General features: G+C 47.7%; 1 protein-coding gene across 1 annotated transcript in view; it reads right to left on the reverse strand.

Annotated features, from left to right (window-relative positions):
• LOC107565814 (mitogen-activated protein kinase kinase kinase kinase 4-like) overlaps positions 1–11561 on the reverse strand; it is a 55870-nt gene that overhangs the window by 9728 nt on the left and 34581 nt on the right. Inside the window, exons 18-19 of the mRNA XM_016251093.1 lie at positions 6308–6475; positions 5005–5148 (exon numbers count right to left, since the gene is read on the reverse strand). Coding sequence (XP_016106579.1) covers positions 5005–5148; positions 6308–6475 — 312 coding nt within the window. The remainder of the gene's footprint in view (positions 1–5004; positions 5149–6307; positions 6476–11561) is intronic.

Consider the following 11561-nt stretch of genomic DNA (forward strand, 5'->3'; position numbering starts at 1 on the left):
GTGAGTGTGAGTGTGCGTGAGTGAGTGTGAGTGTGCGTGAGTGAGTGTGAGTGTGCGTGAGTGAGTGTGCATGAGTGTGTGCGAGAGTGTGAGTGAGTGTGTGCGTGAGTGAGTGTGAGTGTGCGTGTGTGCTTGAGTGTGAGTGTGAGTGTGTGAATTTGTGTGTGAGTGTGTGTGCGTGTGTGAGTGTGTGCGTGAGTGAGTGTGTGCGCAAGTGTGCGTCTGTGTGAGTGAGTGTGTGCGTGAGTGTGTGTGTGTGTGGGTGAGTGTTAGTGTGCGTGTGAGTGAGTGAGTGAGTGTGTGAGTGTTTGCTTGAGTGTGCGTGAGTGAGTGTGCATGAGTGTGTGCGAGAGTGTGAGCGTGAGTGAGTGTGTGAATTTGTGTGTGAGTGTGTGTGCGTGTGTGAGTGTGTGCGTGAGTGAGTGTGTGCGCAAGTGTGCGTCTGTGTGAGTGAGTGTGTGCGTGAGTGTGCTTGAGTGTGAGTGTGCGTGAGTGTGTGTGTGCATGAGTGTGTGCGTGAATGTGTGTGTGTGTGCGTGAGAGTGTGTGTGTGTGTGAGTGAGTGTTAGTGTGCGTGTGAGTGAGTGAGTGAGTGTGTGAGTGTTTGCTTGAGTGTGCGTGAGTGAGTGTGCATGAGTGTGTGCGTGAATGAGTGTGTGCGAGAGAGTGTGAGTGTGTGCGTGAGTGAGTGTGAGTGTGCGTGTGTGCTTGAGTGTGTGTGTGTGAATTTGTGTGCGAGTGTATATGCGTGTGTGAGTGTGTGCGTGAGTGAGTGTGCATGAGAGTGTGCGTGAGTGAGTGAGTGTGTGCGCGAGTGTGCGTCTGTGAGTGAGTGAGTGTGTGCGGGAGTGTGTGTGAGTGTGTTTGTGTGCGCGTGTGTGCGTGAGTGAGTGTGCATGAGAGTGCGTGAGTGAGTGTGAGCATGTGTGAGTGTGAGTGCGTTTGTGTGCTTGAGTGTGAGTGCGTGTGTGTGCTTGAGTGTGAGTGAGTGTGAGTGCATGTGTGTGCTTGAGTGTGAGTGAGTGTGAGTGTGTGCGAGTGTGCGTGAGTGAGTGTGAGTGTGCGTGAGTGAGTGTGTGCGTGAGTGAGAGTGTGAGTGTGTGCGTGAGTGTGCGAGTGAGAGAGTGTGTGAGTGAGTGTGCGTGTGAGTGTGTGCGTGAGTGAGTGAGTGTGTGCGTGAGTGAGTTTGTGCGTGAGTGTGTGTGTGTGTGCGTGTTTGCGTGAGTGTGTGGGCGTGTTAGTGTGTGCTTGTGTGTGTGAGTGTGAATGTGTGCATGAGAGTGTGTGTGTGTGTGCGTGTGAGTGTGTGCGTGTGTGTGTGAGTGTGAATGTGTGCATGAGAGTGTGTGTGTGTGTGCGTGTGAGTGTGTGCGTGTGTGTGTGAGTGTGAATGTGTGCATGAGAGTGTGTGTGTGTGCGTGTGAATGTGTGCGTGAATGAGTGTGTGCGTGAGTGTGTGTGTGTGTGCGTGTTTGCGTGAGTGTGTGGGCGTGTTAGTGTGTGCTTGTGTGTGTGAGTGTGAATGTGTGCATGAGAGTGTGTGTGTGTGTGCGTGTGAATGTGTGCGTGAATGAGTGTGTGCGTGAGTGTGTGTGAGTGTGCATGTGTGTGAGTGAGTGTGCGTGAGTGAGTGTGTGCGTGAGTGAGTTTGTGCGTGAGTGTGTGTGTGTGTGCGTGTTTGCGTGAGTGTGTGGGCGTGTTAGTGTGTGCTTGTGTGTGTGAGTGTGAATGTGTGCATGAGAGTGTGTGTGTGTGTGCGTGTGAATGTGTGCGTGAATGAGTGTGTGCGTGAGTGTGTGTGAGTGTGCATGTGTGTGAGTGAGTGTGCGTGAGTGAGTGTGTGCGTGAGTGAGTTTGTGCGTGAGTGTGTGTGTGTGTGCGTGTTTGCGTGAGTGTGTGGGCGTGTTAGTGTGTGCTTGTGTGTGTGAGTGTGAGTGTGTGCGTGAGTGTGTGTGAGTGAGTGCATGAGTGTGTGCGTGAATGTGTGTGCGTGAGAGTGTGTGTGTGTGAGTGAGTGAGTGTTAGTGTGCGTGTGAGTGAGTGTGTGAGTGTTTGCTTGAGTGTGCGTGAGTGAGTGTGCGTGAGTGTGTGCGTGAATGAGTGTGTGCGAGAGTGTCAGTGTGTGCGTGTGTGCTTGAGTGTGTGTGTGTGTGAGTTTGTGTGTGTGTCTGCATGAGTGAGTGTGTATGAGAGTGTGCGAGGGTGAGTGAGTGTGTGCGTGAGTGTGCGTCTGTGTGAGTGAGTGAGTGTGTGCGTGCGTGTGTGTGCTTGAGTGTGAGTGTGAGCGAGTGTGTGTGTGTGCGTGTGAGTGTGAGCGAGTGTGTGTGTGTGCGTGAGTGAGTGTGAGCGTGTGTGTGAGTGAGTGTGTGTGTGCTTGAGTGTGAGTGAGTGTGAGTGAGTGTGTGCTTGAGTGTGAGTTTGAGTGCGTGTGTGTGCTTGAGTGGGAGTGAGTGTAAGTGCGTGTGAGTGTGTGAGAGTGTGCGTGAGTGAGTGTGAGTGTGCATGAGTGTGTGAGTGAATGAGTGTGCGTGAGTGTGTGTGCGTGTGTGTGAGTGAGTGTGAGCGTGAATGAGTGTGTGTGTGTGTGTGTGCTTGAGTGAGTGTGAGTGTATGTGTGTGCGTGAGTGAGTGTGCGTGTGTGTGAGTGTGCGTGTGTGTGTGTGAGTGAGTGAGTGTGTGTGTTTGAGTGTGAGTGTGTATGAGTGAGTGAGTGTGCATGAGAGTTTACGTGAGTGAGTGTAAGAGTGTGCGTGTGTGAGAGTGTGTACGTGTGTGAGAGTGTGTGTGTGGGCGTGTTAGTGTGTGCTTGTGTGTGTGTATGAGTAAGTGAGTGAGTGTGTGTGAGTGAAATTTGTGTGTTTGTGCGTGAGTGTGAATGTGTGCGTGAGTGAGTGTGAGTGTGCGTGTGTGTGAGTGAGTGTGTGTGTGAGTGAGTGATTGTGCATGAGAGTTTGCGTGAGTGAGTGTGAGAGTGTGTGTGAGTCAGTGTGTGTGCGTGAGAGTGTGAGTGTGTGAGTTTGTGTGTTTGTGCGTGAGTGTGTGTGTGTGTGGGCGTGTTAGTGTGTGCGTGAGTGTGTGTGTGCATGTGTGAATGTGTGCGTGTGTGCTTGAGTGAGTGTGTGCGTGAGTGTGTGTGAGTGAGTGCTTGTGAGTGTGTGTGCGTGTGTGTGTTTGTGTGTGTGTGTGCGTGAGTGTGTGTGTGCGTGAGAGTGTTAGTGTGCGTGTGAGTGTTAGTGTGCGTGTGAGAGAGTGTTTGCTTGAGTGTGAGTGAGTGAGTGTGTGTGCGTGCGTGAGTGTGTGCGTGAGTGTGTGCGAGAGAGTGAGTGTGTGCGTGTGTGCATGAGAGTGTGCGTGAGTGAGTGCGTGCGTGAGTGTGTGTCTGTGTGAGTGAGTGTGTGCGTGAGTGTGTGTGCATGTGCTTGAGTGTGAGTGAGTGTGTGTGTGTGCGTGTGTGTGAGTGTGTGCGTGAGTGAGTGTGCATGAGAGTGTGCGTGAGTGAGTGAGCATGTGTGTGAGTGGGTGTGTGTGCTTGAGTGTGAGTGAGTGTGAATGAGTGTGGGTGTGTGTGTGTGTGTGTGCGCTTGAGTGTGAGTGAGTGAGTGTGTGTGTGTGTGCGTGTGTGAGTGCGTGAGTGAGTGTGAGTGTGTGTGAGTGAGTGAATGTGTGCGTGAATGAGTCTGTGCGTGAGTGTGCATGTGTGTGTGAGTGTGTGCTTGAGTGTGTGTGAGTGAGTGTGTTTGTGTGAGTGTGTGCGTGAGTGAGTGTGCATGAGTGTGTGCGTGAGTGAGTGTGCATGAGAGTGTGCGTGAGTGAGTGTGAGTGTGCATGAGTGTGTGAGTGAATGAGTGTGCGTGAGTGTGTGTGCGTGTGTGTGAGTGAGTGTGAGCGTGAATGAGTGTGTGTGTGTGTGTGTGCTTGAGTGAGTGTGAGTGTATGTGTGTGCGTGAGTGTGTGTGCGTGTGTGTGAGTGTGCGTGTGTGTGTGTGAGTGAGTGAGTGTGTGTGTTTGAGTGTGAGTGTGTATGAGTGAGTGAGTGTGCATGAGAGTTTACGTGAGTGAGTGTAAGAGTGTGCGTGTGTGAGAGTGTGTACGTGTGTGAGAGTGTGTGTGTGGGCGTGTTAGTGTGTGCTTGTGTGTGTGTATGAGTAAGTGAGTGAGTGTGTGTGAGTGAAATTTGTGTGTTTGTGCGTGAGTGTGAATGTGTGCGTGAGTGAGTGTGCATGGGAGTGTGTGTGCGTGAGTGTGAGCGTGTGTGTGTGCGTGCGTGTGAGTGAGTGTGCGCGTGAGTGAGTGAGTGTGTGTGTGCGCGTGAGTGTGTGTGCATGAGTGTGTATGTGTGCATGTGTAAATGTGCGTGTGTGTGAGTGTGTGCGTGAGTGTGTGTGAGTGAGTGCTTGTGAGTGTGTGTGCTTGTGAGTGTGTGTGCGTGAGTGAGTGTGCGTGAGTGAGTTTGTGTGTTTGTGCGTGAGTGTGTGTGTGTGTGTGAGTGTGTGTGTGCGTGAGTGTGTGTGTGAGTGTTAGTGTGCATGTGAGTGAGTGAGTGAGTGTGTGTGTGTGTTTGCTTGTGTGTGAGTGAGTGTGTGTGTGTGTGTGTGTGTGCTTGAGTGTGAGTGAGTGTGTGCTTGAGTGTGAGTTTGTGTGTGTGTGTGTGTGTGTTTGAGTGTGAGTGCGTGTGTGAGTGTGTGCGTGAGTGAGTGTGTGCTTGAGTGTGTGTGTGTGAGTGTGTGTGTGCATGAGAGTGTGTGTGTGTGAGTGTGTGTGTGCATGAGAGTGTGCGTGAGTGAGTGTGAGTGTGTGCGTGTGTATGAGTGTGCGCTTGATTGAGTGTGTGCGTGTGTGTATGGGTGTGCGTGTGTGTGAGTGTGTGTGCGTGTGAGTGTGTGCATGAGTGTGAGTGAGGGTGTGCGTGAGTGTGAGTGTGTGTGTGTGTGCGCGAGAGAGCTGGATCACACAGAGGATGTTACACAACAGCGGCGTGACACAGAAACCTCCTCCAGGCGTTACCTGATATGGTCACCAGCACATTGAGTCCCTCCAGAACGTCCATCTGCTGGAAGCGTCTGCGGCTGATGAGCGGGTAGACCTTGCCCTGACCGCTGCGATCCAGCAGCATGAGGCCGCTCTCTGTGCCCACCAGCAGATTCACTCCTGCAGACACACACACACGTCACAGCTGATCCACTGAACACATCACGCCAGAGCTGCCTAAAGAGGGTCATCAACACACTCCAGCCAGCTGATGGTTCAGATGACACTGTTCAAAGCCTACTGTTCTTTTTTCAATATTTGAGCAAGTACATAACCAGCCAATGTTAGAAACTATCTCCTTACTTTAGCCCGATTCACAACGGTCAGCTTATAATAATGTTTTCTAATTTGAGTGGTACAGGCAGGTATTCATGGGAAATTCGAGCATGGCACTGCGTCATTACGTCATGTCTGTAAACATAAAGAAGTTGTCCCGGCTACTAGGCTATCACATGTGAGGATACTGCAGGTGGCAGATCGTTTATAGCCTTTTCTCACAGCAGCCTGAATAATTAAACTTATTATTTTGATGGCGGATTGTAATCCAGAAAGGATTATGTGTTTATGAAACACATGTGAATGAAATTAAATGATATTCCAGTTATAAATGTGCTTCTGATTACAGATAGCCTGGGATTACACAAGATTTGTATTTTAAAGACAACCAGTTTGAAGGGAGCATAGTTCCTTATATGAAATTCAAATGGTGTGATAATTAGATTAGACTGTGCAGAAATTGAAATCTACACGCTAATACACGTAGTGCTGATGTTGTTAACAATAACAATTTGAGAAAAAATAATTTGCATGGTTTGATTTGATATGAGCTAATTAAGCGATCGTTACATTTAATCACCATTGGTAGCGCAATTTATTGTAATGCTTTTTCCTCAGTTGGTCAGAACAGAAGTGTCAGACTTGTTACTCGTTCAGATGTCATTATCCGGTGAAAATTTACAACCCACGAAATGAAGATAATTCTTCATTACAGGTTTCAAACAGAGATGGAGACAAAGAGGCAAAACTTCCTGACTGCAGCTTTAATTTAAGAAGAATACAACTAGGACATATAATGTAATAGTGTAAATGAATCAGGATCTGTGAGACATGCGTTTCTCATCAAAATAATGCTTTGCACATGTAAGACACAAAAGCTCATTTGCACTGGCATATCAATATCACAGAACGATAGTTCCTCAGAATCTGGGCTTTTATTCACAGTTAGAGTGCTGGTGAATCTGGTCTTTGGGCTCAGGAATCATGCCCTGCGGTCACTCACCCCAGAGAGCAGCGCACAAGATCTCTGAATTGAACCTCTTCTTGTACTTGCGGATCTCTGGCGTGTCGTTCTGGGGCCGTGTGTTGACAGGGTTGACGTTGACCACCGATCCCTTACGAGACGCGTCCTGCCGCAGAGCCTCCTGCAGTCGAGCGTCATTACTGTAACCTAACCAAATCAGACAACATCCAGCAGGCCTCGTTATTTAGATAGCACTTTCACAATACACATCGTTTCAAAGCAGCTTCACAATGAACACAATCATGCTTCAGTTTGTTTAGAATATCTTCTTGCCTTAAAATCACATTTAGCAGATTAGCGCTGGACGATACCAGCAGATTTACTCTATAGCAGGGGTCTCCAACACGTCGCTCGCCGAGACATACTTGACATTTTTGACATAATGATCCCGTTTCATATTTTAATTATCATTAAACCTGTGTTTGATTATCGTGATTTGAAAAACTCACAGTAAATACTGCTCAGCTTTAATCAAAGTTAAGAGTCTCACGCAGACGCAACACGCAGAGTATAGTTTCATTTTGTGTGAAAACATGACTGAAGGCAGACTGCTGAGGGAAATTATATGAAAGAATGTACTGTATGATTGAATTATTTGTATGAATTTATAATAGGAAACCGACTGTCTTCAGAAAAGCTTCGATGGCATTTGCTTTCCGTGTAATGTGTAATAAAGCAGAGGTTACCGTGGAAACAGCTCTGTTCTGCTGTTCATGAGCGCCACCTGCTGTCAAACTGTGGATTTACATTGAATTCATTCAGTCTGTGCCATATTTTTGCTCAGACCAATGCGAAAATCGGACCAAGTTTTTGTTGTAAACCTTAAAGGGGTTCTATTATGCTTTTTCACTTTTTCAACTTTAGTTAGTCTGTAATGTTGCTGTTTGAGCATAAAAAAGATCTGCAAAGTTACAAAGCTCAAAGTCCAATTCAAAATGAGATACTTTATTTAACAGAAATCACTTTTCAAAAACTACAATGAACGACTCGTTTGGATTACAACGCATATTTTCCAGGATTTGTGATATCAAAAATACAGACGAATGGGACGAGACCTGGTTGAGCTGCACTAGAAAAGGCAATGAGTGTTATCACTATGTCGGAGACACGCTAGCTTTCCCAAAGCAGATGAACTTAGAGTGGTTACAATCATCCGGGTTTAAATCACTCTCGAATTTATTTGATTTTGATGCAATATTTACACTGAAGCTCGCAGCAGGCGGCTATGGTAAGGGGCATGACATTTCCCGACCAGGCGCCGAGTGCTGCCAATCACAGCACACACCAGCCCGGCTAACCGATCACAGCACACACTGACCCCCCTAACTGATCACAGCACACACTGACCCCACTAACCGATCACAACACACACTGACCCCACTAACTGATCACAGCACACACCGGCCCAGCTAACCGATCACAGCACACACTGGTCCAGCTAACTGATCACAACACACACTGACCCCCCTAACTGATCACAGCACACATTGGCCCAGCTAACTGATCACAGCACACACTGGTCCAGCTAACTGATCACAACACACACTGACCCCCCTAACCGATCACAACACACACTGACCCAGCTAACCGATCACAACACACACTGACCCCACTAACTGATCACAGCACACACCGGCCCAGCTAACCGATCACAGCACACACTGGCCCAGCTAACCGATCACAACACACACTGACCCCACTAACTGATCACAGCACACACCGGCCCAGCTAACCGATCACAGCACACACTGGCCCAGCTAACCGATCACAACACACACTGACCCCACTAACTGATCACAGCACACACCGGCCCAGCTAACCGATCACAGCACACACTGGCCCAGCTAACCGATCACAACACACACTGACCCCACTAACTGATCACAGCACACACCGGCCCAGCTAACCGATCACAGCACACACTGGCCCAGCTAACCGATCACAACACACACTGACCCCACTAACTGATCACAGCACACACCGGCCCAGCTAACCGATCACAGCACACACTGGCCCAGCTAACCGATCACAACACACACTGACCCCACTAACTGATCACAGCACACACCGGCCCAGCTAACCGATCACAGCACACACTGGCCCAGCTAACCGATCACAACACACACTGACCCCACTAACTGATCACAGCACACACCGGCCCAGCTAACCGATCACAGCACACACTGGCCCAGCTAACCGATCACAACACACACTGACCCCACTAACTGATCACAGCACACACCGGCCCAGCTAACCGATCACAGCACACACTGGCCCAGCTAACCGATCACAACACACACTGACCCCACTAACTGATCACAGCACACACCGGCCCAGCTAACCGATCACAGCACACACTGGCCCAGCTAACCGATCACAACACACACTGACCCCACTAACTGATCACAGCACACACCGGCCCAGCTAACCGATCACAGCACACACTGGCCCAGCTAACCGATCACAACACACACTGACCCCACTAACTGATCACAGCACACACCGGCCCAGCTAACCGATCACAACACACACTGGCCCAGCTAACCAATCACAAAACACACTGACCCCACTAACCGATCACAACACACACCGGCCCAGCTAACCGATCACAGCACACACTGGCCCAGCTAACCGATCACAGCACACACTGACCCCCCTAACCGATCACAGCACACACTGGCCCAGCTAATCGATCACAGCACACACCGGCCCAGCTAACCGATCACAGCACACACTGACCCCCCTAACCGATCACAGCACACACTGGCCCAGCTAACCAATCACAGCATATTTCGCATTTCAGAAGGCAGGCCTTCATTTGATTCAGGAACTATTCGAGCCGTTCATGCCAGACTGGGGAGAGAGGTGTTGTAATAATGTAAAATATGTGAAAAATAATGTGTTTTTCGAACAACCTAGCATGAGAGCCTGTTCTAGTACACCCCCAAAACAAAATCAAGACTTTGTAAAAGAGCATAATAGGACTCCTTTAACCGGTCCATGGAAAATAGGCTACCTTAACTGTTATCAGAAGTGTTGAGATTTTTAGAATGCACATTAGCTTATGTAGAACTGTTTATGGCGCAGATAGGAACATTTTATTTATCATTCTAACTTTTTATAAAAAAAATTTTTAAGGCTGAAATGTTATAATTTTATTTAAAAAAATGGTCAAAACTTTATTTGAACATGTAGTACATGTCAGTAGATAACATGTTATGACTATTTTTTGTTAGTTGAAAAAACGGTCATCGTTTTTGTCACGGCCCGGTACGAAACACCAAGGAGAAACAGGGTTTGGGTCCACATGCAGGTGAAAACTTATTTTTAATGAACAGAAAGGCCAACAAGGCAAAACAAAACAGATCTAGGAATGACAGATACGAATACATTGACAATACAGCCAGACAGAGTGATGAGTGAGAGGAGAAGATATAGTCTGTGACAATGGGGAACAGCTGAGGGTGAGTGTAATGAGTGAATGACTGAACAGGTGTATGGGGTTTGGGGAATTAGTGTAATGGGTGAACAGGTGCGTGGGGTTTGGGGAATGGAGTCCGGGAGATGGCGCCCTCTGGAGGAGAGAGGGAGAAACGCAGGGCCCAGACTCATGACAGTTTTTTTATGTTTTTATTTAATTGTTAATGCAAACAAAAAGTGGATAGTGCTGCTAATTTTTGCTGGCTTTTGTCATAAAACTTGGTAAAATTATTTCAGTGTGTGTATCAGTACGTTTTTAACATTTCCAGCACATTTTAACAATACCGTGTATAACAGTTTGGACTGATACATTATTTAAGAGATTTAAGTATTGTGTAATATGCTTTCATTTTGTAAAAAGTAGCTCCCGGTTGGAGACCCCTGCTCTATAGTGTATATTGGTCTGTGTGAGTGCACTGTATGTATGCAGATGAATCTGTAATCTCAGAGAGGAAAAAACAAAACATTTACCCCCAAATTCTGATTCTGTAATGCACTTCTTAGAATTCCCATTATTGATTTTTTTAGTCACTAAATGAAATACTGTTCAAAAAACTGTAGTGAGCAGCATTCACTGGGGCACGCCATGAGTATGAGTCTCTGACTGCAACAATGGACAAAGGTTTTATACATTTTGACTGGATCTTGGCAGACTAACATAACTAAACTGTCCAACTCCATCAGATGAAGACGCCAGGACAAGTGCCAGACTCCTCTCGGAGGACAAGAGCACCACCTCTGGCAGCAAGCCCGGGAAGGACAGGTCTTCCCTTCACCTATAACCTTAGGATCTCGAAACAAAGACAGATCACAGAGATCCATCCAAATCCATTCATAACTATGCTTTTCAAACCTTAAAACTGATGCAAACTACAACACACCCTTCTTACACTTAGTGTAACCAGTCAGGACTGAAATAAAAAAAAAAGAGACAATACCAGCATTTCCCACTAGCACTTGAGCGGATTCTTACTCAACAGATATGACTGTGATTGGCTACAATGATCGGTGCTTTAGACAAGTCTACTGTAATTCATACTTATACTTCTATTTAAAGGGGTCATATGATGCTATTTCAATGTTTCATTTCTCTTTGGAGTGTTACAAGCTCTTGGTGCATAAAAAAGATCTGTAAAGTTGCAAAGACTAAAGTCTCAAATCCAAACAGATATTCTTTATAAAAGTTAAGAGTCAGCCACACCTACCTAAAACAGCTCGTTCTAACACGCCCCCACATGTCTACCTCACTATGTGGGAAGATTTGCATAACGCCACCCAAATGTTCACGCAAAGAAAGGCGGCGTAACTTTTAGTCTCGCTGTAGTATTGTTGCTGCCGCCGCCATGTCGTGAAGACGCTGTGTGCTTCGTTGTGAAAGCGAAACTAGAAGAGGACGACATCTGCTTCGTCATGCCTGGAGCTGATCCGTGCTGGTTGCTGAGGAAATACTACAACTTTGCGCTGTGGATCACCAGATCGGCTTTCACCGTGGACAAAGCAGAGTCCAGCACGGGGTCATCACATGTCCTTCCGGATGCTCCTTCGTCGAATCCACGCCTCTGCTCACTCTAACCCTCCCGCTGTTCCTCACGCTAGCCCCCGGCCTCTGCTCACTGTAGGGCGCCGTGTGTGACGCTGTGTTTCGTTGTGAAAGTGAAACTACTTTGTTTGGTCTTCCAAAAGAGGACACGACTAGAAATCAGTGGTTAAGTTGTATTTACAACACTGTTCCAGAACACTTCAACCCAAATAT

This window comes from Sinocyclocheilus grahami, unplaced genomic scaffold, assembly GCF_001515645.1.
Source record: "Sinocyclocheilus grahami isolate Dianchi unplaced genomic scaffold, SAMN03320097.WGS_v1.1 scaffold1028.1, whole genome shotgun sequence".
NCBI lineage: Eukaryota > Metazoa > Chordata > Actinopteri > Cypriniformes > Cyprinidae > Sinocyclocheilus > Sinocyclocheilus grahami.